This window comes from Coloeus monedula, assembly GCF_965178545.1.
Source record: "Coloeus monedula genome assembly, chromosome: 11".
NCBI lineage: Eukaryota > Metazoa > Chordata > Aves > Passeriformes > Corvidae > Coloeus > Coloeus monedula.
In genome coordinates this window covers 1201794-1229515 of record NC_138791.1, presented here as the reverse complement: position 1 = coordinate 1229515, position 27722 = coordinate 1201794, and the positions used below count along the sequence as shown (strand labels likewise).

The 27722-nt window shown below is 42.5% G+C and overlaps 1 protein-coding gene across 1 annotated transcript; it reads left to right on the top strand.

Annotated features, from left to right (window-relative positions):
• The first annotated feature begins 1525 nt into the window (after positions 1-1525).
• Positions 1526-22926, top strand: HDAC11 (histone deacetylase 11). The gene is made up of 10 exons (XM_082288700.1): positions 1526-1634; positions 2248-2396; positions 4429-4529; positions 8337-8453; positions 11450-11492; positions 11640-11716; positions 12910-12972; positions 14840-14936; positions 18104-18282; positions 21272-22926. The coding sequence occupies exons 2-10, from the start codon at positions 2330-2332 to the stop codon at positions 21512-21514; spliced, it is 987 nt and encodes a 328-aa protein (XP_082144826.1). The 5' UTR covers positions 1526-1634; positions 2248-2329; the 3' UTR covers positions 21515-22926.
• Positions 22927-27722: the final 4796 nt, after the last annotated feature.

Below are 27722 nucleotides of genomic sequence, written 5' to 3'. Positions count from 1 at the left end.
TCCTGCTGCTAAATAAATACCAAGGTGAAGCCCAGGCATCCATCAAAACTGAATGCCAAGCTAAAGCCAGCATATTTTACGAAGAAAGACATTTATCAGGGACTCTCATAAAGAGACATTACTCCTCCAGAGAAATAGTGCTTCTGGGCATTTACCCAGCGTTGATAGATACTACTCCTATTGATGGACCGTTTTTCATGGTATTATTGATTTAGCTGTACAACTGTGTAAGAAACGCTTTTTGTATATATTCAGGCAGGATTAGTTAACTACGCTTAGAAATTGGCTTTTGATTTGAAACTAGCTTATTTTTCTTGTGTGCTTGAATTCAGTGAAGCTGTCCCTGGGGTGAATCCTGACCTGTCAAAGTCAGCAACAGTTCTGCTGCTGTTAGGTAAGATCACTCTCTCACCTTTGTTTTCCTCATTTTGCTGCAGACCTGCTAGGACCTACTGGTATCAACTGTTAATTTTTTTTTTATAACGAGGGAGGCTCGTATTTTCCTATCCAAAGATACCGTTAGTGCGGCATCACCTTGAGGCCCTTGACGTTGAGTTTTCCTAACTCCCCCAACATTACACCAGCGGCTTGTCCTGCGACTTCTCATTTCCCTTTACAAACGCCGCCTGCGTTACAAACGCTTCTGCATTACGCCGTCCGTGGCGAGGGTCCCGCCGATTCCCATGTGTAAGCTGGTGTTAGCACACTCCGGCACGGCCGTGGGGCAGCGCCGTGCCCGCGGTGCCGCTCCCGGCCCCGCCCGAGCCCGCCGTGCGCCCGCCCCGCGCCGGGCGGAGCCGCGGCCGCCGCTTCCCTGCGCGACCCGGCGGAGGCGGGGATGTGAGTACGGGCGCCGGGGACGGGAACGGGGAGCGGGAACGGGGAGCAGGACCGGGGACAGGCGGCGGCTCTGGGGGCGGCGGGACGCCGCGGGCTGCAGTGTCCGGCCTCGGGGCCCGCGGAGCCGCAGGGCCGGGCTGGAGCTGCGGCAGCGCCCGGAGCCCCCGCGGGCCCGGCCTGACACCGGCGGCCCGGCCCGGCCCCGCCCCGGCGGGAGGAGTCCCGCTGGGAATGGGGTGTCCCGCTGGGAACGCGGTGTATCCCGCCGGGAGCACCTCGGCCCCCGCAGAAACGACCCTGTCTTGCAGCCTCCGCAGGGCCGAGGCCCCAGGCCGCTCTGCCGGGGCCGGGGGTGTCACAGCACCGTCCCCACAGCCCGCCTGGCATCTCGGGGAGCGCCGAGGGAAGGGGCCGGGGAGCCCTGGCTCGCTCTGTGGGTGGTGTGTGGGCACCTGGCTGCGGACTCTGGTGAAAAACCTCCATTGTCCTCGTGTTTCGTTTGGTTTGCTTCGAACAGGGTTTTAAAAGGGTATTTTCTGAGCATGCTTAGACTGGAAATAAGGGGTTTTCTGTTTGTATTGTTCACCTGACAAAAGACTCTTGTGTCTTGCACAGTATGTTGCAAAGCCTTTTCCAAACTTTAAATTTCGAGGAGCAAGAGAGGTCTCGGCATGACTCAGTGACGTGGAGTTTGGGGCACAGAAGGCAACACACAGGTGGTGGAATAGGCTGAGTGTGGATACAGAATCTCCTCTCAGCCTTGGCTTGGCCTGCTGACCCACGTGTGCACACAGGTGTCCACAAACAGTTGGTGTTTGTTTGTAAACAGCACAGCATTACCGGGTTTGTGAATGGCTTGTGAAGGAGGGCTGTGAGCAGGCTGTGCTGTCTCTCCCGGTGGTGGAAAAATACAATAATTTGGAGGGGGGGCTAAGGAAAGTTTTGTTTAGGGGTTGCAGGTGTGACACCTGGAGTTAAGGGTGTGTCCTCTTGTTCTATGCTATGCAAATAAAACCCAAGCCTCATTTGTTTGCTCAGATGGTCACAGAATAGTTTGTTGCTTTCTAGGAAAGGATCCTAGAAATCTTTTGGAGCTTCTATTGTTAGAAGCATTGTGGTTTGTGTTTTGATACAGAGTTTGAAATAGAAGTCTAGTCGTGCAGGTATTGAAGGTTATGCTGTCTGCAAACTGAGTGCACCCTTGGAGGTAGAGGTGCTGATTGGTGCACTTGGAAAGACAAGGGGAGAGAACCAAATGTTTCCATTTTTCTGTTGGAAATACCATCTTCAAGAATTATAAAATCAGTGTTAGTAAGGACTTAAGTTGTAGTTTGGACCTTGAGTGTATAACCCTGTCCCTGGTAAGTGGTTGCTGAAGTGGTGACTGGTGTGTGTTTGCTTGCCAAGGCCCCACAGGACGGAGCTGTACGAAGACCTCCCGTCGGGATGTTGGCCCATCGTGTATTCCCCAGACTACAACATCACCTTCATGGGACTTGAGAAACTGCATCCCTTTGATGCAGGCAAATGGGGGAAAGTCATCAATTTCTTGAAAGGTAAAATAACAGAAGGTGCTTCTTAAACCAACATTTGCGCAAAAGCTAAAGAAAATTATGTGGTTAGTGCAGACTTATGTTGGGCTTACCAGACCTGAATTGCAGGGTGTGGCTTTCTGTAGCCTTGTGCTTCCCTGACTTTGCACCTGGTGTAGCAGGAACTGGGGCATTCTTGTGGCTCGTGAAATTCCAGGTGTTAATGATGGTTTGCTGCAGGTGTAACTTGGTTACTTAACTTGGACTGCACACAGGACTTCTCAGGCTTGAGAGAAGTGCAGCTTTAGCACTTTTCCTCTGTTCTTTAACAGCCTCATCCTATTGCTCTGATGATGTTTGGAAAGAGCTTTGAGGCCCCTCTGGTACAGGCAGAGTTTTTTGTGGTGCTTCTAATTATTGCTGTTTAAACCAATTGGAGGATACAGGTAGAAATGCATTAAGGAGATACAAGTGTAAGAACTAGGGGCAGGATTAGGGCCTGTGAGATCTTGGCATCTCTTCATTTAAAGTATGAGCTTGCTCATCAAGAGTAAAAAAAAAAAGCTTTTTCTCTTTCCAAAGGCTGTTGGTTGTCCCAAAGCCAGGCCCCTTCCCTTTATGTGGTCCTTATGACTCCTTCAGCTGATGATCCTTTGCAGTTCAGGATTGCCCTTCCCACTGCAGGCTGACTTGCATTCTTTTAACTGAGGTCAGGTGAATTCTAGCACTAACACACTTAGTAGCTGAGTTTTGGCTTTTTCTTCTAACAACCTTAAATAATTTAGTCTTGGGTTCCTTGGCAGTTTTCTTAATTAATCAGAACTTTTGCCTTTCTCTTACTTCCATGTAAAGTCTTTTCCTGCAGCTTTTTTCTGTGTGACGTGTCTACTCTGAAGTGTCTCAGGCTTTCACAGAAAATTAGTTTTCCCAGTTGTTTTACTGTCCTTGCTTTGAAAGGAGGAAGAAGGCCCAGGATGCCCCAGAGCACTTGGTTTGCTCTGGCTCAGTAGCAATTCCTGGCAACAGCTGACTTCCTCTGTGCCTTATCACTGAGCAAATCAGCAGTGAACATCTTTCCCAGAGCACCTTCCTCCTGGACAAGGGAGCTGGCAGCAGTTTGGGTCTGTTTGACACGAGTGCATGAATGAAATGTTCCTCAAGCCTCAATCAGGAGAAACAGAAGCTTGCCAAAACAAATGTTGTTGCAGGTGCTGTTCTTGTATAACACTTCAGAGCAAAATCTCTCACGTTTCCGAGTTGTTTTCTTTCTCCTCCAAGTATAAAATTAAAGAAGAGATACAGGCTTAGAAGGCTACAGCTGTGTAGCAATTAAATATCAAAATTTGCCTGGGAAGATCAGCGGGATTCCTTATAATTATTGTTTGTAGTGATCGTATGCACTCCTTCTGAATTCTTGGAGTAACTTGCTCTTATAAAACTAAGTTTTTAAATAATCTTTTGGTCTCTAAGGGAAAGACTTAATAGCTGCTCATTGTTTTTTCTTGAAATTACATTGAGGTAGGAGGTGATAGAAATATCCTAATTAAGCTTGTTTGCTTCCATGAACATCTAAGCTATTAACTTTGTTTTGAATTTTGATTTATTACTTTATTCTTCTGTGATTTAGGGGATTAAATCCTAGTACAAACTGTGGGATTGCTTAAAGAATGTTAAAATAATGGTGGATATTTGATGGTACAAGCACCAAGATTTCCCCAGTGTACCAAGCCCTAAACTGTGAGGAGTTGTGTGCTTCCAGTGTGTGTTCATCCTCTGTCATTACCTGTCTGCCCTTTCAGTTTAGACAAGAACTTCTCAAGGTCTTAGCACACTCTGAAAACTTTCTGTACACAGTATTTCTCAAATACCCACTACCTGAACAGCTTACGTCTGACAAGAGGGGCTGTGTTTGGAAAACTTACAAACTCTGAGCAACCTAAAGTAAACATGACAGAGGAAGTTACCACACTGAGGTCGTAGCAGAGTGTTTGGAGGGGGGACAGGGGGAGCTAAGCAGTGCTGTACAATGCCAATTGTTATTTCTCTCCTGTTGCAGAAGAAAAACTAATTGCAGATGACTTGATTGTGCAGGCACGGGAGGCGACTGATGAAGATCTCTTGGTTGTTCACACCAGGCGCTACCTTAATAAATTAAAGGTGCTGTACCCCTTCATGTGTTTTTCCAGCAAACTGTCCAGAGCAAATGTCAAAGGCAGTGGGTATCTTGTAGAGTTGTTATAAATCAGCTATACAGATATAGAATGGTGTTTGTTGATACTCTGATAATGTTGTTACTGAGAATACTGAAAGCAAACCACAGAGATATTAATATTAGGCAGCTCACAACATAGATGGAGGGGAAAGAGGGTCTACTATGTGAAATAGGTGTCCTGAAACGACATTTCAGGGAAGTTAAACATAGGGAAAATTGGAATGTCTTAGATGTCAGTAATATTCTTGTTAGTGCCAGGGTTTTAATGTTGAGCCGTGTAAGTTTTGATGTACTCCAGCAAAAGCAGTTCTGAAATAAAAAATACAATGGAAACCACTAACACGGGGTGCTTTATTGGATGTTTTCTAATTCAGGGATTGCTTTATGGGGTTTGTGGTTATGTAATCTTGACAGAGCATCCATGCAGGGATTCTGTGGTCAGTCTGTTGGGGGAGGAAGGACTGGCATCATACTCAGACACTGCCTGTATCAGTGGAATAGGCAGAGAGTTGAAAGAGCAGTGTAAGGGCATAACCAAGCACATTATCTGTGTGTGAAGGTTTGCAGAGCCAGCTCATACAGGACTGCAGGGGGATGAAGAGCATTCCTTGTATATTTAGAAATGAAACATCCATTTGTTAAATTTCAGTGTGACTCTAAAACATAAACATGTGAGATCTCTGGTTCTGCATATATATCCAGTCATCTGTGGGTGGAAATGGATAGTAGATGAGTGCAGGTGACATTGCTTTTACTTTGCCACTCTGCTTGGAGGGCAGAGAAGGGATTTGTAAGAGAAAAGAAATCTTCCATTTCATAATTCAAAAGAAGTTATTTTGAGTCACTTATCCCCTTCCACAGTGGAAGAGTCCTTGGATTGCTATTTCTGGAATGTTTTATTTTTCTGTAGCAGCAATCTGTTATTTGCATGAACTTTTTCATTCTTAACTGCTTTTCTGAGTTCTCTTGTGCCTTCTTCATTCTGTGCTATGAAGTTACATGCTATTTCATGCATCATTAGATTTGATATTATTGCAGCTATTCTTGATATTGAACTTTTAATTCCACAGAACCACCCACCTCTTTTTCCTGAATCACTTCTTTGAAGCAGGGTTTAATGTGCATAGCTCAGTTTGGAATGCCATAATCATATTTTTAGTACCTATGGGATGGCTTGACAGGGAGTTGTCGGTATAAGTTGTGTCTTGGTGGTCAAGACTAGCACTGTTGTGTGTATTCAGATGTGATTAACTGGATATCTCCTCTCCCCCTTTTCTTGAGAGAATATTTCCTGCAAGTGTAGAAACTGGAAGATGTTGTATTGGTCATGCCAGCAGATTGCTGCCAAGCAGCAAAGATAGAAGTGCTTAGTTGCAAAAGAAAAATAATGTCGTAGACATGAAAAAGCCCTGTGAAAACTCTTTATTGCCTTACCCACAGGCTACTGTGCTATTTTTCTTTTAAATCCAGACAAGTATATATAAATGGTATAGTTTTATTAGATCATCCCTGAAGACAAGAAAGCTGCTTGCCTTTCTCAGAATGCCCAGGTCTCCTAAAATAATGGATCACTTGAGTGTTCATTTAAAATCTGAGCATGAATTTGGTGGAAAATTCCCTACACTTGCAAGAGTAGGTGGTGTTTGGTGTCTGTGTCTTGCTGCAGCTGAAGAGGCCAGCTGAGCATTGGGTGAAGAGAAACAAAAAGGTGTGCACAAAGTACATCTGCTACTGGAAATCAGTTCTGTGTTGGAAGGAAGGGTCTCCCCGTTTCCCTGCTCAGTCTTTAAAACAAAGTTTGGCCTTTGAATTGAGGTGATTCCCCCTCAGTTATTCCTTGGAAGAATTTAGGTCTCTAAGGTAATGACTGGACTGTGGGTACTTTGCTTGCAGTACTTTTCCACTTGCTGCCTTTTCCTAGTGTTATGTAAAATAATGAATTTCCTGCATGTCAGCATTCTGAACTTTTGGAAGGAGGTAGGCAGTGAGGTTAGAGCCAGTTTAAGAGCGTGTTTGGCCCTTTTTATTTATGAGAAATTCTGTGGTAACACATGTGAACAAACACTGAAATGCAAATGCTGAGGATAAGGCTGGTCTGGGAGTTTATTGTGGGAAATGCTGGAAAACAAAACCACCATGCTGAAGAAAAAAGCATGAAACATTCCACAGATTTTTCAGTTACTAAGTGGAGAAGCATTTTCCTTCATCTGTAGCTGCCTTCTTGAAGCCCCAGACTTTGCTCCCAGTTGGTGACTTCCCCCATCTGTTGGGAGTTACTAACCCCAGGCCAGCCCAGGGGTGGAGCAGTGAGTGGCAGTGGGAATGGCCCCAGCTGTGACCAGCAAGCCCTAGAGCCAAACTCCCACCACACCTGGATTTCTCAACTCCATGTAAAAACCTGCAGCTACATAATTGTTTGTTTGAGTCATTATTGCTCCCACTTCTCCCTGTTGACATTAATTTTACTTTACATTTCATTAATATTTCCTGTGTGATTATCGTTCACATTTGAGGTCAAATTTAGTTTTTATCCAAATGTGACCTTTTCATTTCCATTTCAGAACAACAGCATTGAATATAGTTTTTAATAATGTGCTTTTTCAAAGGCTAAAATGTCTTGCAAAGGGACTTTATCGAGATTGACTGTACTAAAAAATAATTAAAACACCTCGTGATGGACAGCTGATAATATTGTAACAGAATAATGTCTTGCAAACATAAAAGTAGTGAGAGTTTGAAATGAACTGTTGGCAAAATACAGTTAGGCACTTCATGAACAATGCCAGTCCTTCACCCCACCCAGTAGTACCTGATAATGGAAATATTGATAATGGGGAAGTTATTTTGAGCATCAAAGGACTCTGAGATGGGGATGTGATTCTGTGGTTCAAATTGCCCACACATACATCCTGCCAGCTGTGAACAGCTCAGTGATAGGGCAGCCAATGCCCTCAGTCTCATTACAGTTCCTAATGTGCAGAAAACAGGATCTGTTCAGAGTCTTTGTACGGGGTGCCAAGGTGTAATGCCTGGTCCCCCAATGTTTCAGTACTGGTTGGACAGGTATATTCTTGCTTGTGACTTAGGCTTTGAAATATATTTAGCAGTGTTATCACTGGTAGCAGTTAGTGGAAGTTCTTTGAAGTAATCAATGTGTTTGCAAAAAAAGCATTTGCATACTGCAAATATTTTGTGTTCTAACCTTGAAGACTTTTGAACAAAATGTTTCCTTGAAACATTTTCCAGAAGTGTTTAATATGCTAAATAAATTTTAATCAGTTCTCTATGCTAAAGTTTACGCTGTGCGTTCACTTAAGTGTTTGAACTTCTTAGTTCAGTTGTCTGTTTGTTTGTGTTTGTTTTCTCCTTGGTATATCCTTTTGATTCCACACAGGAATAGATATTCTAGGTTTGAACAATATATCAAGTGTAGCTGGAAGGACATTTCACAATTCTTCCTTCTAATCTGAGGGATATTACATTTTCTGAAATACTACCTTCCTGAAAAATTGCTGATTTAATACTGTTTGATACTAAAATCTGGAAAGTGATGATTCTCATAGTTAAAAACTTGAGGATGAACCTATTTGGAGGTCACTAATAAGAACTGGTATGGTCACTTCCATTTAAAAATATTAAAAATCTTCCTAAGGACCTGTGGGTACCTTTTCAGGAAATAACAACTAATGAGGGAGCTAATTGTCACCATTAAGCCAGATTACATTAATTGGAGCTCTCTTTCCCTGTTACAGTGGTCATTTGTTGTGGCTACAATCACAGAAATTCCACCAGTTGCCTTTCTTCCCAATTTTGTTGTTCAGAGAAAAGTTCTGAAACCTCTACGAACCCAGACAGGAGGAACAATAATGGTAAGGTGCCCTTGATCCACTTTTGTCATATTTAAATTTGTTGATCAAACACTGTAAACCTGGAGTTGTACTGTTTATGTAACGCAGATTGTGGAGGCCTGGAGAGGGAGGTGGGGCAGTGCAGAGTCCTGAACATGAGCACAGTTGGCTGCTGTTGGCAGCTGCAAGGGAAGGACATCACTGGGTTCATGGTCTGTACTTTGCAGAAGAGACGGTGAGGGGGAGCCTGGGCAAGCAGGGAGAGATGTGGCAGCCCTTGGGCAAATACAGAAACTGAGATAGTTTTAAACAACATTGAAGTACAGGCAAATTCTAGGACAGGGAGGTTTATAATCGTCACTCTAGAAGCTTTTTAAAAGCATATATTAACAAATGACCTTGAAACTGTAGGGGAAGAGATGGATGGTTTGCTTGTTCTTGGGACTAGGTAAATGCTTACATTTTAAAATGTATCATCTTGCTCTTTTAAGTGATTTTAGTTGATCTACTTTTTCTATCGTAAATACTGCAGAAGCAGCCCAGCTGAGCTCAAGTGAGATTTAGCCTCTTTCATCTGAGCAGAACTGTGTTCTACTGAGTAAAAGGAGGGCTCTGCTTGCAAGAGCTGTGTCAGGGTCACCAGACATGTAATTTTGCTTGGGCATTCCCATTAGAGATGTTGAGGAAGTAGGAGGAAAGAAAACAGTGAATAGTTGGAGCCAAAAATGAGTTGTTTAAACCATGTATTGAGAAAGATTTCCTTGCAATCATAAACTGGGAACTAGTGGGATCTTTGTGCCCTGTTTTTATCAATCCTTGTCTTACTGGCATTCAGAACCTTCAGCTTGGTGCTGGGAGGAGATGGGGCCAGTCCCATCTCACTGGGCTGAAACAGTTACATAAATGGAAGACAAATAATCTCATCTGAAATTATTAATCCTATGGCACAAATAGATCTTTGCCTTTCAGCACCTCTTCCTGAAGGTGGCTGTGACAGTGGGTGCAAGTGGAAGGGATTGCAGCCTGTGCTGCTTTTTCTCTGCCTTTTTGAAGCCACTTACTGCCCCACTGTCCTGGGGCTTGGCAAGCCTTTGCCAGTGCTGCCGTGCCAGATACAGGAACAGGGTTTATTGCGACTCCTAGATATCAAAGGTGAGTTAGGCTGGGAAATAGAAACGTTAAACCAACTTTTTTTAAGGCCTGTTTAAGGATTTGAATTCTGAAAGAACCTGCTGGATTCTGGCTAAGTCTTTAGATGCATTGGATTATGGTGATAGGCCAGATAACAAAAGTGCTTCCTCCTTGAGTAGGTGTGAACTGGAAAAAGCAGAGATGGGAGAATTTCATATAGTTCAAGGTGCTTAAAAATATTTGGTTGTCACTCAGAGCAAGTCGGGCTGAGCAGGGACCTGCAGAGTTTCCTCTCATTACAGCCATGCTGTCACTGTGAGATTGTCATGGGAATGAAGGGAATGGTCTAAGAGAGAGGTACTTGGGAAGAGTTTAGAGCTTCCTGATGCTCTACCTTGGATATGTCTTGACAGGAGCTCAGTGTGTGTGAAACCTTTCATCCAGCGTGGTTCCAGCCAGGCAATACTTTTCTATAGTTGGGTGATGTTTTTCACTGTGCTTGTGTTATCTTTAACTCACAGGTATGTATTCACCAGTTAGAAATGTGGTCAGGTAGAGGAGGCACCCACAAATGGTGTGTTTTGTCTCATGGCTCCTGAAACGTGGATGCCACTCCTGGGCACTTTGGGATTCCTCTTGAGGCCATGTGCTGTTATTTGTACCTTTTCTTTTTCATCATGGGGAGATAAGTATGTGCTTTAAAAGCAATTTTGATTCATCAGACAATAAAATTTGTACAGTACAAGTCAGAAGTGCAATTTTCTGCTATTCCTGATGGGCCTGTTTATTACAAAAATTCCTGTTGAGTTTCTCGACTTTTTAATGATATTTTAGCAATGTGGGAAGATTGGGTTTTGGTGAGGAGTCCCTAGGAAATGTGATAAATCGCAGATAATGTGTTCTCCCTGGGACTTAATGGGTTTTATAGTTCAGAAACTGCAATCTCTCCCCAAGATCTAATTTGTGTAAGTTGGCATGATCATAGCAGGATCATGTTTACCATCCCAATAGTTATCCTAGTACTGAATTAAAACTGTTCAAATGTAAATATTGGTTATGAAGACTTCATAACTGCCCAAACTTCATTTTGTCTGTGATGTGTAATTTGTTCTTTACATGACTATGGACAAAAAACCCATCAATTTTAAAATATTTTCTCTCTCTTTTTTTTTTTTTTTTTTTTTTTTTTTTAATTTTAACTAGTAATGTCTTCATTATTTTTAACAGAGCAGTTAAAGAATGCTGCGCTGAAACAGTTGTTTGACTCTTCCTGGCCAAAGTAATCAGGTTTTTCAGTTAAAATTCCATCATTTAAGCCTTGTGTACCACCTCTCCATCAATACTTTCCCTTCCCTGAATGTCATTTGAGTTCCAAGGAGAGATACAGGCACATTTTTCCTGTACTGGAGGGGAAAAGATCAATAATATTCTATACCCTGCATGCTCTGTCATTTAAAAAATAAAAGAAGTTTCAGGACACTTCATAGTGGAGCACTTGTCTGGCTCCCTCCCCAGCTGGAACCGTGGTTTTTTTGTGTCTGTGTTCCAGGATTTTGGGCTTACATTCCTCTGTTTCTACATGAACAGGAAAGGCATCAGGAGCTTCTTCCTCATTTTTTACTCTTCCCAGCACTGCACTTTCCCTTTTCCAGCTGCCAGACAAGGAAATACAGAAGACATAGCAAATATTCTTTCAGCTCCTTATGCTGAGGGTAGTTTTGTAAGGCTTGTACTCAGGGATCTGGTTCAGAATGACCTCCAGTGGCAAAAGATCCAGAAATTCTGGGGGCGTGTTGGAATGCCAGGAGTGATTTGGAGTGGAAGCAGATATTGTTAAGTGTTGCCTCATTCACTTATGGAATTCCAACTGTAAATTTTTTTTTAAGGCAGGAAAACTTGCTGTGGATAGAGGCTGGGCCATCAACGTGGGTGAGTACAAATTCAGTGATACCTTAAATGGTGTGTTGAAAGCATCTGATTTTCATTTACATCTCTTTGCAAAGCCCATCAATGTTTTTAGTATCTGGCTTTTGTTTAGTATGTGGCTTTTCATCCCTTCACCATTTTCCTGTTCAGGGGGTGGTTTTCATCACTGCTCCAGTGACAAAGGGGGAGGATTTTGTGCTTATGCTGACATCACACTGGCTATCAAGGTAAGAACTACTCTTAAACCACTGTTTTCTGCTGTTTGTGCAAATGGAGGAGGAGAAATCCACGTAAATTCCTAAGAACTAATTTACATCCTAATTGGAGAAAATGAAGCAATCTCCAGATGGGTTGGAATAGGAATATGCAGTGTTGTAAAGTAGAAGAGAAGAGCTGCAGGGGTCAGAATTATCAATGTAAATGTGCACCACTATAATTGCATTGATAATGTTGTCTTGCAAAAACCACTCCAATCAAACCAGATGGATTTCTGATATCCTCAGTGATAATTCACCTGGCCTTGCATGTCAACCTGGAAATTCCACATTGGTTTCAGTGGTTACAGGCAAGACAAATGCAGAGACAAAAATCCCCTCTCTGAATCAAGCTGCACCATACAGGGCTCAGACTGGTTCAGATTCATGAATAAAAATGTGAGTGACTCCAAAATAGTCACCAAATGGGAATGAATACATTCGGTATTTAGCTGTTGAATGGCTGAAGTAAGAGCCTTCTGCAATTAGGGCTTATTTTTATCAAATGAGCTGTGGCATATTTGTATACTAGAATATTTATAAAGTATCAGTAATAATCAAACATTAAAGAGCTCTAATGACTGCAGCACACCATGTGACATAACATCCTAATTTCTGTACGTGGTAATTTGCAGAAAAGTAATCCACAGTGTTCTTTTTTCACCTACCATTAAAATACAGATTGAGAAATTATAGTGGGTGACAGTTTGTACAAAATCTTTGGGTTTTACCATATCTATTTTAAAGATAGTAACTTAGCAAAGCTAAGACTCAAAGAAGTAAAAACCATTGTTTTTTCTCCCCAGACAGAATAGGAAATGAATTCTGTCACTAAAAGTGGCTCTAAGGCATGCAGTCCTTACAGCAGCTTTTCCTAACCAGTGAATTTTAGGCTGTTGCAGTTGGATGCTGTCACTGGTTCCACTCCAGCCTCTGGATACATAGGGTTTTTATTTTAACAAAAATTATCTTTTAATGTCAAATAATGAGATGTTGTAATTAAATGTATGAGAATCATGTCTCAGTTTATTTGGTGACTGAAACAGATAGATGGGCCCTACATTAAAATTATAGCAGTCATGTACTGTGCAATCTTCGAGCCTCCAGTTCAGTCTGTCACCTAACTTCACAAACTTCTCCATGCTTTTCTTTGCTTATACATCCAGTTCTTATTTGAGAGAGTACCAGGAGTGTCTAGAGCCACAATTATTGATCTGGATGCCCATCAGGTGAGTAGTTTACCTGTATTCAGTGCTTACAGATGTTTTGCTTGAAATTCAAGTGTGTGATAAATATGTTTTTTTAATACAAGTGTCAAGTCATAGAATACAAAGTTAATCAGAGATTATGAAAACTGTGAAGAGTTGATTCTTCAATTATTTTATGCTCCAAAAGGCTCTTAAGCCAGTTTAATAAAATTAAGCTGAGCTGCAGCTCCATCATGTGGCTGCATGTAAAAATCTTGCTGCGTTGCACTCGCGGTCTCCAGGGATGAGAAACAAGGATCTCTCCAGACAATCCCAGCTAGTTCAGAATGCCTGGTCACTGCAGCAGCCTCTGCAGGGGAGGGATGTGACCTTCAGTGGTTTAATTTTAAGCCTGGCTTCAGGCTAATGAAGTAAAGGATCCATCCCTCTTAACCTAGTGAAGTGATTTACTGTAGTACTGAGATCAAATCTCAGCTTTGGTGGGATTTGCAAAATAAATCCTGGAAGGACAGAAATGGTATTTTTAGAAAAGCAGTTAATGCACCAAAGTGATGTCCAACCTGAGGCATTTTTCAGGTGATTTATAATGTGTAAAGAAACCATTTTTACACAGCTCCATGGCACTGAGGAAGCCTAATGGCCCCAAGTTTTTCATCTTCTCTCGTTTCTCTTATCTGTGTCCTAAAATTACCATGATAGCAGGACATAGATTATGCAGTAGAAAGATGTTTTGTGTTCATGGTTCTCTTCAGCCTCTCTGTCAGGGTGTGGATAGGTTTGGTTTTGAAAAATTCTTGGAATGTATTTTGGTTTTCAGATGTGTTGGTAGTCTCAGTGTGCACATTAAATCACCTCTTGTTTCCTTTCTTTGGGGGATGAGAGGTGCTGAAGTAGCTCAGCAGATCCTGTTTAACAATGCAGATATTCTCATCTCATGACTGTTCCAATTCTTAGTGCAGTGGTGAGTTTCACCATTCATAAGGATATGGTTCCCCCAGAGGCTTTCATATTCCTAGGCTTGTGTGCATGAACTGTTCATTTGTGGACCAAAGATGCTGAAGAAATAAATAGAGTTGTCATTTTTTAGCATAAAAACTGAATTACAGGAGATACACCTAGGGAAATGTCTGTTTCTGTAGTTCTAGTGAAATTCTGGGGATAGGGGCTGTGGTCCTGTATGATACACTGATTGACACAATATTATCTTAGTGATTGCTGTGGTAAAATGATTTTTATATTAGTGAGAAAAGTCTAAATGAGTGCCAAAAGAATAGTATTTACGTTCAGAAATGGGGAGGGGGAACCATTCCAAATCTGAGTTTACTCTTGAGCATCCCTCTTTACAGCCAGTACAATTTTTTGTAGGGAATTTCTGGTGTTAAACTGTTGGATTGTTAGTGTTTGTAGTTTTTCCAGGGATTACTTATCTCACCAAGGCTTGAGTTACCAGGAGAGCTGTAGTCTGCTGTGTTTATTCATTAATTCTTAAGTAAGAATACTCAGTATCCCTGCAGCAGTTGAAAGTGACTTTTTCTTGCACAGCTGGAAGGTGGTAGATCTTTTTGGTGGTCACAGTTGCTTTGGTGGTGCTCTTGAGGACAATTAGCTTCTGATTTTTCCTTATTTTCTTACATGTGTACTGAGATCTAGGCTAATTACCTGCACAGAGAGACAAGGATTTTGTTTGTGGTAAAAGCTGTAGTCCTCAGACTCATACTGTCATACCCCCCAAAACTCCACACCTCAGAATAACCTCCAGGACTAAATAAGAGAATGACACAGGAGTTCTGAATATTAGAACTTTTGTAGTGTTAATTACTCTAGAATTTGCAGTGTATTTAATTCTGTGTTGGCATGCTAGGAATAGCTAACTGTAAATTTCCTTCAGGGAAATGGCCATGAGAGGGACTTTATGGATGATCCTCGGGTTTATATTATGGATGCATACAATAGATATATTTATCCAGGGGATGGTTTTGCTAAACGTGAGTATAATTGAAATTCATCTTCCCAAATGTACCAGACCTACTGTGTTGTTACATAACTTCTTCATTTACTACTAAGCTTTTTTGCAACAACATCACCTAGATTTCTTTTTTTTTTTATTTTTTTTTTTTTTTATTTTTAAATGTCACATCATTTTCCCTGCTCACTGTGATCTGTCACACCAGTGTTAATGCTGCAGTGTTGTCCCTCATGTCAGGAATGCCCTTCTGGAGTGCAGGGGGTGGGGAGGTGTTCAGTGGATGTTGTTAGCAGTCCATTCCAAAGCTTGTGCCAGCCTTGGAGCAGTGAGTTGAGTAATCCTGTGATTTGAAGAGACTTGTTAGAACTTCATCTTTCCCTTACATTACATTTATGAGAGAGCTCACTGAGGATTAGCTGACACTGTGTAAAAAGATTTCATGTTCTTTTGACGGTGAAGTTATAACATATTTGGGTGTTGCCTTCCCAGTAGAACTTGTTTGATAAGCTTGTAGGAAACGAGCTGCCTCTGAATGTGACACAAGGTGGGAAGCAAAGGAAGTCCTGGAATAGAACCATAGAATGTAAAGTTGGAGAAGCCCTCTGAGGTCGTGTCCAGCCATTCCTCCAGCACTGCCACCACTGACCAGTGTCCCCAAATCCACACTGTTAAATCCCTGCAGGGATGGGGACTTCCCCCTTCCCTGTCATACCCATGCTTGATTTGGTTTGGTTGTGGTTTGTTTTTCCTCCTGTGACTTGTCTGTTGTGACCTGCCACAGTTAATTAGTGAGGCTTTGATAATGGTTAAATTGGAATGCAAAAGCCCCAAGTTTATTTGGCCTTCGATTCTGTTACACTGCCACTTATTGCAGACTTAATTTGTTCACTGAGTCAGGGGTTGCTGGGGGAGTTGTTCTGCTGTTGGATTCCTTCAGTGATGCTGTCCTTCTGAAAAACCTACTTCATTTGGATTCTTGACAAGAATCAGGTGCAGTGCATTACACTGCTGTCTTCTGACTAGTAAAGATGCTAACAACTGTAGTGTTTCAAGGTTTTAAACTAAAAAATGACCATTTAAAGCACACCATGTCTGGAGGCAGATAAATTGCAAGCAAATGTGGGGGGTTTTTCCCCCAAGAAGAGCATCCCTTTATTCATTTTTCACATGGCAACATTTGAACAGATGGATTAAGACCAAAACAGAGTCAGTCCTTGCTAGCAAATCTGAACCCCTGAGCTGCAGTACCACCCTGAACACCAGCATTCCCTTTCTGCAGATGAAGGATGAGGTGCACAGGGCTGGGCCAGAGCCATGTGAGTGTGTAGTTCTTGCAGTTTGCATAAGAATGTCTAAAAAGGCTTTTTGTGGATAAATCCCTTAAACCCTTCCTGCTAGGTGACCAGGGAGAGGTGAGATCACAGAGGGAATCCCTTTGAAGAGGGGCAGAGGCTTGAACATTAGAGTTTGAAGCCTTAGGGTAAACTCCAACTGATCACTGTCTCCTTGGATTTCCTGCCCATTTTTTCCATATTTTATTGCAGGAGCCTTTTCTACACATTTTTTGCCCCATGCACTTCATTAGGGAAGGGAAAAAAGGGAGCAGCTCACCATAAGCATATTGAGTCCTAGGGGGAAGCAGTGTGGAATTACACAAGCTTAGGAGGAGAAAGGATGGATGAGGAATAGGACCAGTTCACTGAAGGGTAAGCAGGAAAAGCTGAGACTCTGAGTTCAGGCCTTAAAAGGCCTCACTCTTGGTCTGAGTGGCATTTTACAGAGCTGTAGAGGTGCTGTCAGTGCTCAGTAGGAGAGGGTCCAAAGGCCACGAGCACGTGCAAGGGCTGTGTTCCTTCCACCCTCCAGCCCCATCCCTCTGTCCCTCAGGGCTCCCAGTTGTGGGTAAGGACCGATGCCTGCAGTTCCTTGTGCGTGGTGAGGGCAAGAGGCCAGTGAAGGCACAGAATCCTAGTCACAATCTCTCACCTTCCTCATGGTTTCATCACAGCAATCCTTGTCTGTCCCCAGCCACTGTGTTCTCTCCTCTACAGCTCCATCCACCCAACAGATTCCTTACCCTCAGGAGGCTTCAGTGCTGTTCAGCACAGCTGTGCAGACTTACAGGAACATTCCTGTAACAATACGAAAAGAATTCAGGAAAATACTGTAAAGAAACAAAAATCTTTCAAACTAATGTTGATGCAATGTAAAATAATGGGATGACAAAGAAGAGCTTCACTGATGCTGAACAAGGATGGAAAGCAGAGCAAAAGGCAGCAATCACAGGAGTAATTAAGTGTCATTCTGTGTTGAGTGCATTCTTGCACACTTGGTGGGGGCTGAATCCATGTTTAAGGTGTGAGACTGCACATCCTTTAATTCGAGGCAGAGGGTGTGGGGAGGCAGAAGTCATCCCTTGAAACAGCTCTGGCAGGGGTTCAGTTAATTCAGGGGTAGAGTCACATCCCTCCATAAAAGCACCCAAAACTCGGCTGCATAACCTTGGGTTTCTTTACCTTCTCAGCCTTCATTTTCTACTTCTATTGCTCTATTAGAAGTATTAGAAGTAATTTGATTTAAATTAAGAATTGATATTTTCTCTTCTGGTAGGATTACAGGGTAAGAACATTAAATTGGAAATGCTTGGGGCAAAGCTGAATCTTGTTATACATTCATAAAGCAGTTCACATAAATTCATGATCCCTTGCTGTGAAGTTTTGAGTGTTGTGATAAAAATAAAACATCTTCATAATTTCTCAGTGATAGTTATCTTTTCCCCCCAGCTGTTTCCTCTGCAATAGCAGTTCAGTGTTTTCTTTGCCTTACACTTTATTTAGGTTACTTTTAATTTAATAATTTTCTTTATGATTTCTCTCCTGATTGGTAACTGAACTTGTAGATCAGCTGTTTTTCAATAACATTTTTCATTTGCATCTCAGATTGGGTTTTTTTGCCCTGCATCTGATTTTCTTTCTTCAATGGAATTTTTTCAAGGTCATTGTGCTTTACATTTGCTGGGAAAACAAGTATTTGAATAATTTTCTTTAATTTAAGTGTCTGTGAAAATGCAATGTCTTGAGAGAGCTTCCAGAAATGTAACTTTTTTTGCTTGCTTACCTAAATTGTGCATTTTCTTCCAAAGCAATGCTTTGTTTATTGAGCAGTGCTTGGTTTGTTTTCCCTCAGGTGCCATAAAACGCAGAGTGGAGCTGGAGTGGGGCACAGAGGACGCTGAGTACCTGCAGAGGGTGCACACCCACGTGGAAGGAGCCTTGAACGAGTTCAAGCCTGACATTGTTGTTTATAACGCTGGCACTGACATCCTGGACGGGGATCCCTTGGGAGGCCTGGCCATTTCCCCCCAGGTGTGTGTGACCCCGAGCAGCACAGCCTCCTTTTGTGGGCTGGGGCTGGAGGGAGGGACACTGCCCCAGGCACAGCAGTTCCTGTGACACACACACAGATCCATCTCCCTTGCTTTTTCACCCTTCTTTTCCTTGTTTCTCCCTGACTCTTAAGTATTTTTGTTCTTCTGGTGCCTGTTCCATATCATTCATCTTCTCTCTAAAATCCACTGATTTCCAACACCCACACAGTAACCAGAGATACGTATATTTTCACACTTCACCTGACTTCTATTTTCCCTGCTTGGTTTATTCTTTCTTTGTTTCTTTTTTCCCCTCACATGACCCATTTTGCAGTGTATTTCTTTTGTCACCTGGCCCCAGTGTGTCTCTTACATTTAATTTCCTCTGTAGCACTCCCAGCTGTTTTAAACTACCCTCATAGTTATAACAATTTTGTGCAGCCTGGCTGTGTGTTCTTAGCAGATGAACAAATATTTTCCTTTTCTTGATTCTTTCCTTTACAGATGCTGTTTACTTTCCCCAGTCTGGTACCAGACTCAAATTTTGGTTTAATATGTAAAGCTTCATAGAAGTCTTCACCTTTCTGCTTTTCTTAAAATAAACAAAAATTTAGAGTCCTCTTATTTCTTTTATGGGTTTTAGTGAATCCTTCTCTGTCAGTTCCTCTGTGCTGTGTCTCTCCTGTTTCACGTTTAGGTCTCTGTCATGGCCCCCAGATCAATGCTGGAAAGGGCTTGTTTGATCTGTGAGCTCTCAGGTTCCCCTCATTGAGCCACCACTTGATCTGTTCAGTTTTCATTCTGTTCAGTTCTCTTGCATGAAGGAAGAGCTGAGGGACTTGGACTTGCTTGGTTGGGGCCTTGGGGAGGAGATGGCCTGAGGTGTGGTTTGGTGAAGCAGAGCCCTCTGCAGAGCAGTGGCCACCAAGGGAAGTGGCAGCTTGGTCATAGGTGGGGGATACTTTGAGATTTGCCTTTAAAAGGAATCCAAATTTCTGCACTTGGAGAAGGAGCAGTGTTAACTGCCAAGACAAATGAGTTGCTGTAGCTTTCTGGGTGCTCTGCAGACAGAGAATGTAAGGATGGAGGAAGAAAGGGGAAGGAGCTTCCCTGGCCACGAGGAGAGGTGAAAGGCACAGGGTGCCATTCTCTGCACAGCTGGAGGGAGCTCAGGCCTTTGGTGTCTGCACTGAGGGCAGGGCCCTTGTCTGTGCTGTGGAGCTGTGAAGGCTTGAAATCGCAGTGCTGGAAAGGCACCGTGCCTGGAGGGTCCCTCTCTTCAAAGCTCCGTAGTCCAGTCTTCAGTCCTACTCCTGTAGATGTCATTTATGTTTTAAGCTCCTGCTGCAGTGTTAGTTCTGCTCAGAATTAGGCTCCTCAGAGTGCTCTGAGTGATGGTTTCCTGGTGCTTGAGGCTGCAGAAAAGCCTGTGGTGCATCAGCTGAGTCCCTCTTCCCTTTGTTTGGAAGTGGGAACTGTGCCAGGCTGTTGTTTTCCACAGAAATGTGGGAATAAGCCCATGTTTTCCCCTCAGTTCCTCCAGGCTCCCCCTGGAGCTGCTGGAGCAGTGAGGCTCCTGGGAGCAGTGGTTGCTTCCAGTTCTGGTGTGGGATAATAGTGATGCATCCCCTGATGGGTCCCCAGGGCCCTACAGCTCCTTCTGTAATTCTGTTGCTTCCTTTAAGGATCTGTTTCTAATAGAATTCTTCATTTTCCTTTGTCTTACTGTTCATTTGTTATTCCTGGTTCTTTCACAGGGCTGTGTCAGACTGTGCAGTGAACAATACTCTTGTATGGTTTTACAAGATACTTTTTTTTCTGCTGAATTTGTATTTTATTCTTTACCATCTGTTTGTGGTCTGATTAATGGCAGGGTGTTACTTCTTGATGTGCTTCCACTCTTCCTTTAGCCAGTGCATGCAGAGCAGTGCATGATCATTTTGAAGCACTTTTGCTGCTGCTTCCTTAATTGTTTGTATTTGATTGCATTGTGATGCCTTTTCCCTTCTCCAGCTTTGCAGTTACTTAAGCTTTGAGCTGTCCATTGTAAGCTGTTGTCAGTTGTGTTGCTAGTTTCTTGGGTTTGGGGGGTTTTTTTTGAGGAGTTGTGATGAGTTACATGTATCTGGAACTCTCTTTTACAAAAGTAGGTTTTAATTCTGTTCTCACTCATTCCTGAAATATTTTTCACCCTCGTGCTTATTTCAAACCCAGAAGACTCACACTCTGCTCTTGTCTGGGTTCAATGGCAGTACAGCACCTCCTGGGCAGCAGTCTTCGTTATTTTTTAGTTTCATACCTTTCTCCTAGTAAGAAATTATTTAGAATTTATTTTCTTTTTATGGATTTACCGTTGCTTGCATTCTGCAACTTCCCCTTCAGCCATAGATTCTTCTGACAGTAACCACGGGCTCTTATTAAAGAAACTGGGACTTAAGATTCAGTTAGTGATTGTGAATGTGTAAAATTTGATTGAATTTTGGGTTCTTCTGTAGGACTGTGAAATTTTGATCAAGTTGCTAAACTTTTGACAGAGGGTGCTGTGCAAGTTGAGCACAAACTAAAGCACTTGGAATTCAGACAATCTTTCCTAGTCGCAATTCCTCACCTGGGATATAGGGTGAACACTTGTAAAATTTGCAGTCAGTTTAGATTTTATGGCCTTTGAGCAGGAATTCTTGTAGGAATTTGTACTAAAGACTTTTATCTGCTCTGTCCTCCAAAACAAGTCAAGGATATTTGATTTTCTGGGGGTTTTGAGGGGTGGTGTGCTTGTTGTTTTTTTGTTTTTTTTTTTTTTTTTAATGATTATGCATGGAAACCAAAACTAACAGGACTTCCAAATGAATTTTTAATTACTACTGTAAACTGTAACGCTTAAACACTTACCAAGCATCCAGTGGTCTAAATCCATAAAGCACAGGCTGGAAGTGAAGTATCATGCTGCTGTCACTTACTTTTGCTGTGTAACTGTGGTGACCTTGCAGGGCATTGTGAAGAGAGACGAGGTGGTGTTCAGGGCTGCCCGGAGCCGCAGGATCCCCATCCTGATGGTGACATCCGGCGGGTACCAGAAGAGGACAGCGCGGATCATCGCCGACTCCATCCTCAACCTGCACAGCCTGGGCCTTCTGGACAAGGAGCGGGCAGCCTGCGGAGTTGGCAGTTCCAGCATGGATCAGATGATCAGAGACTCTGCTAAGGACTTCAGCAACTTGGCACTGCAGTGACAGGCCACTAAATGTTAGTCACATAACCCAGAGACAATACAGAGTAACTGTGTCTAACTCCTGAGTTTATCTTGGGCTAAGGCAACACATCCTTTTAAGCTAATTGAGATATACACTCAAGGGTACTGTCTTTGTGTCTAATATTGCTGTAGAAAGCTTAATTTGCTTCTCTGATTGGTATGGGGGGATCTGTTATGTTGGAAGAACTATGCAGTTGGTATCCAAAGACTGTCCCAGCCCTGCTTCAGATGGTGCAGCACAGGGTGAGGTGGAAGAAATATGGACTAAAGGTACTGTTTCGTGGGGTTTTTTAAATACTGCATTTTATTTATTGCTTTTTAAATTGAAATACTGTTATAAAACGAGTTCTGTGCAGACTTCAGCTGTCAGCTTAACACTAAAGGGAAGTGCAATACTGTGAAAGCCAGGGCAGGTTTGCAGCTTTGAAGCCATAGAAAGTTAGAAGGAATGTTTGTAAACTCACAGTTTATTCCTGTTGTGGATAGTGACTTAAATCTTGCTCATAAGCACCTTGTGAAAAAGAATATGAACGCCCTGTGGCTCCATATGCAAGTGAGCCATAAGGGCTCACCATTACCAGTCTGGTGTTTCAGATGAGCTCTGCATGTGACAGGCAGTAGTTCCTATGCACTGCAACTGACAGATAAAGAAACTACAGGCAAATGAAAGCTGATCTTAGAGTTCTGAGCAACCTTGCAGAAAAAATTATGTAGAAATACAGGCTGTCTTCTTATTGCCAGCTTGCCATGTATAAAACAGTGAGGAGTACATTTAAATTCTTTTTCCCCAACTAGTGCTGTGGTTTTCACTTGCTCAGAGAGCAATGGTACTTTGCAGTTGCAGTCATGGTTGGTAAGCAAACCCTTCATTATTACTGTTCATTGAGGATTACAGTGGCATTTCTACATTAAAGTAATGTGCTAACTTTATATGGAGCTTCTGGGAGGATTTGGGAATACAATAGTGTATCCAAAGCAAATTCAGTTGCACTACCTGTGAAGTTTGGCTTTCTTGAAGTTGGTATATTTTGCATTAGGTACTGTTTGTAGCAGTGGGTTGTAAATGTACTAAACTGTGTATTTTGCAAGAGCTTTTATAATTTCCAAGCATTCACTGATTTGTACTACAAGTTTTACATCGTGTTTAGGTCGGAGCCGTCCTGTGAGGGAGCACCAGGATTTTCCTTGTAGTAGAGTTGTTGTGTAAGATACTTAAGGAATGTTTAATTCTTATTATAATACTTACCTCATTTAGTGTTCATGTTTAGATCATGGGGTTTGTCAGTTGTAGGAATTGCACAATTGCTATAAATACCTGCTTTAAACCAGATCTGACCTATTGCACTAAGATTGAGTTGCTACACTGGGATTAAAGAGCACTTTTAAATTTCTTACTAGAAGGACCATTAGAGTACGACTAATGTTGAGATTTATTTTTTCTATGCTGTCTGATGTTACTGAAAGATGTTGTTATTCTTTCATATAATTTTTATAAAATTCTAGATTACATTTCTATGAACTAAACCCCCATCATAGCACCATATGGTCTTTCCCCAAACGTTTGCTGTTTGTGTTAACATGTTTCTATAATTTCCCCTCAGTGGAGATTAAAATGGTATTGAACAATGCTGACTGACTTCTTGTCACTTCACATGGATCTTGGCTGTCAAAAAGTTTGACTGAAAGACAAGGAGATGTATTTTTCATACTTAAAATGTGGCTGAAACTACAGCAAGTCTCAAGGGTGAGTAGTACAAGGTTTGTCAGCAGCTTCTCTGAGAGTTCAGTGGTGACTCCTTAAAGAGAGCTTGCAAGTTTTTGTGTCCGAATACTTCTTAAGATGTCGTTATAAGGGGTTAAAATCACTTCCTAATTACAAGTTCTATTTCATTGCCTACATTGTAAGTCCTAATCTAAGTATTTTAGTATTACAGGTGTTAAACTGGCAACTGAGCTTCTGATAAGGCTGCAGTAGTTTTAGAGGCTTTTTATAAATCAGTGTCTTTTCAGAGAGCTGAATGTCTGCAGCAGAGCCTGCTGGCTCTCAGACTCACCTGTGACATTTCTGATAAGCGGCACTGACTGCATTTCAGTGTTCATTGTAAAGTTACAATTGGAAAACACACCACTCCTTCGTATTTCCAAAAACTTGGTGCCTTAATACAGAAATGGAAGAATACTGTGTGGAATTCTATCTTTGAAAGCTCCTGTATCTTACCAGATACATGGTATCCTGTGCTTTAATTGGGTTCTTCTGCTGCAATAATCTCTGTTAGATGAATAAATCAGTGCACAATGCTTCCAAAAGATGGAATTATTAATCACGAGCTGTTTATAAATGGACTGTAAGTATGGCTGGTCATGTAGACTGTCATAAAAATTATACAGAAGAGAGACATGGCAGGAGCTGAGGACTTGGAGTCTGACAGCTGGAGAGGGTTTGAGCTACCAATAAATAACTCATGGAGGGAGAGGGAGGCTGCAAATCCTAGAAAATAATATTTTTCTTTTTTTGCCAGAGGTTTCCAGAGGAAAATTGGTTTGACCTATATAAAAAGATACACATTTCACCTAACCATTTCAGTGTTAAAAGCCATTCGTCTGTTCACATTTGCTTTGAGTATGTTCTTATGAAGTGCAGAGCTGTGCAGCAGATGACCAAGATGCACAATTCTCTGTGTTTCTTTACAGACATAAGCAGAAGTAGTGAAACTCTGGGTTTGACTCTGTGGGACTTAAAGGAGAAACAGCCATTGCTGTTGGTATCTGTATGTGTACATCTGTTTAGTCTGCACTACATGGTGATGGTTTAACAGGTTTCTCCTGCCACCAAGGACTGGATTAACTCCTTGCAGAGAGAGGCTGGCAAGGAAACTCTTGAGCTTTTTGCCACCAAATAACCTTGGACCCAGCACTCCCAGGCCAGGTTACAGCTGGAAGTCCCTAATGTGTAAGCAGAGCACTGAATTCAGGGAACACAGGCAAGTTCCTTCTTCAGGTTTCATGAGCTTGCCTTGCTTTTTGCCAGTTCAAGGCAAACAATAGCCTTCATTGTCCTGAAGATAAAATCTGGGAGAGAATGTGTCTGATAGGAATGAGTCTCCTAATGAAGCATGTGATGGTTGAGTTGTCAGCTAATTATCATTTCCATCTGTTACCTAATACAGTTCTGCAACACTGGGATTTAAGGTTTGTCAAATTTTGCTGTCTTTCACTCTAAACCTGGACGTGTCTGCCAAGGCCAACAATGAAATGAGCACATTAAGATAATAAATCTCCAGTGAACAACCCAAGTTATTTATATTGGATGAACAAGGCTGCAAGTAGAACTGGGGTGTCTTTTGGGTTGCTGGAGGTGGGAGTGCTTTAAGAACTGAATCCTTTCATATTCAGCTTCAGTTGTGAGAACGTTTGAGCCTGAGACGTGAAAGAATGCAGACCTTTCAAAATATGGTATGTGAGAAAAATGTATGATTTAGTGTTTCCATTTCCATAGAGGAAATAGCAATGTTCTGCTTGAACCAAATGATAAATTTCTTTTAAAACCAGTCATATGATGATCAGGGAAATAAATTCCCTCTCAACCTTTGTCAAAGCAGCTGAGGGCTAAGTTGGGTGTCTCAAAGCCACCTGCTATCTACAGGACATGGTTCCATTAGTCACTGAGTAGAGGATTGCACTTTTCCTCTTTATGAAGGCTTTTTAAACAGGCTTAGAATAAGAGAAGTGCTTGTCAAATTTATTTTAAAAATTACCAGAATCTGAATTGGGTTTGTGGTCACTGCACTGTCAGACCAATTGTAAATATGACTCAGTCTTGGGCAAACCCACACTTTCCTTCAACAGAGAATTGAGGGGCAAGGTCATCAGTGTTTCTGCTTTTGAGCTGTTTGACACTGTATGGTTTTTGAACTCACACAATCCCACACTGGTTTGGGTTGGAAGGACCTCAAAGTCCCCACCCCGGCCATGGGCAGAGGCACCTTCCACCATCCCCGGTTGCTCCAAGCCCTGTCCAACCTGGCCTTGAAGTGTACGAGGTTCAGCATGTAATACATCTTCCCAACCTCACCTCGTACAGAAATGTGGCAGGAAAAGGCCATTTTGGTACTTCTGTTACCATAAAATGCATCTTGAGTTCTCTGTGTAGCACTAAACATGGAAATAACTGGGAGGAGCCTTCGTTAGGTCAAGGAGAATAGTGCAGAATCATGCCTGGGTGCAGTCAGGGCTTGGAATAAATACAGCTAAAGCAGTAATGATCACTGCTGCCTCTACATCTCCTAATCCTGAGGCAGAAAGGATCTTGGGGTGCTGCTTGGCATGTTAAAAGTGTTGAAGGGGGTGCAAAGGGAAATTTGTGGCCAGTGAGGTGCTTGCGGAGCAGTCCTGGGGCTCTGCTCAGGATCGCTGTCTGCAGCACTGCCAACGGCTGGAGCCCGCAGGGACGAGCGCTGCTGACAGTGACTCTGCCAGAAATCCAGCAGGACTGCTTTCAGACAGGTTTCCTCATGGTTTGTGCAAGGGATGGTTCAGCCCAGCTTGATTGTGAATTAGGGAGACTCAATGACATCGTGTTGAAGCAGATTTACAATTTCCAGTGATGCACTTAAAACCTGCTCCCACCAAAGTGTTTCTTGTTCCTCAGCTCCATGGGGTGATCTGTGTGGTGAGAGTCAGAAATGTCTTTCTGTGGGCTATGGCAGGGGCAGGCAGAAGTTTCTAGGATGGTCCTGTCAGGAATGTGCAGTCCTGGGTTAGCATCACCTCAAAACACAGATAGTGCAGGTTTATTGAACGGGTACAATAATGTAAGAGATGGGGTACTAAAATGAAGTGGTTTAAAATTTTATTGCATTTACAACAGATTAAATGCTCTGCAATGAACAACCCACAAGTGCTCAGTTTAACAAGCCTTGAGCTACTGTGTAAATCCTTCCATGAGCCCTTACTTGGTCCATCTCATTATGCAACGTAATTGTGTGGCCAGGCTTGTTTCCAGGAAATCTCCTCTCTGGCCCTGTGGCAATCTCACCATCATCAGGCTCTCCCTGCAGGGAAGAGTGAAAATACATGGCAATGGGAAAGATGACCAGTGTTTACAAGCAGCTGATGGAAATCCCAGCTGCTGTGGTGGGTTGTATAACCTTGGAGTGGGAAATGCAGTGCCCCGAAGAGAAGGCAATGCCAGCGAGCCTCTTCATGGGAATGCTGTCAGATGAAGTGTTGGCATCTGTGTGCGTGGTCACATTTAAACCCTCCTGTCTGTCTTTGCTGAGTTCCTTGCTTATGCAGAAGGGCCTAGTGGGTTTATATTGTAATTGGAGTAGATATCTCTTGAATGCATGTTGAACCTGGAAGTCTGATTTGGCTCAATTAAAATGTGATTAGGTTTTCTGTCTCCATTGTAGAGGCTGTAAATGCTCTGGAGAAGCATTTAATGTTGAAGGCTGGCCGGCTGCTTTTGGCTGAAATGCAGCTCGAAATATGCAATGCTCTGAGAAATTCCAGGACTCCCACTAGGTCAAAAAATTTTCTCTCAGCTCTAGCATTTCATCAAGTTTCCTAGTAACATGTCTCCATGTATCACAATCCTTATTGCTTGGAAAGCCACCAACTTTGCAACGAGCTGAGAGGTTTTGTTATATGTGCTGGATGGCATTCTCTTAGTAGAGAGGTCTGATTAAAACAATTTCCATCCCTTCTGGTTTCAGACAGCATTTCTATTACATGCTCTTGTTTTACTGTAACACATGCTTTGGGTGAGGTTAATTTAGTTACATTGGGTATTTATCAAATTTTATTAATTACAGTATTTTTAATCAACCTAACCTGGGGTAATATGTCCAGGATCCAGCCACTTAAATCTGGGCTGAAGCAGAAATGAGCTGTACTTTTGGAAGTGGACAGGAGATGTTAAAAACCTTTGAGCTAGTCATGTTGTTGTGACCATGCTGATTGGGACTTGAATAATTGCTCACTTAAGTACAGCAAACCTTTGGAAGAACTGTGTCGAGCTGGTCTTATTATGGACTATCACTTTTCTGGGGAAGATAGAGAAAGGATCACTTCATCCAAGGTAAGATCCGCAGTGCACCTGTGCTCTGAAACTGGCTGACAGCACGGCTGAAGTCTCACACAGACCTTTCTTGGCTCTGGCACTTTTGATTAAATTGTTCAGAGACAGT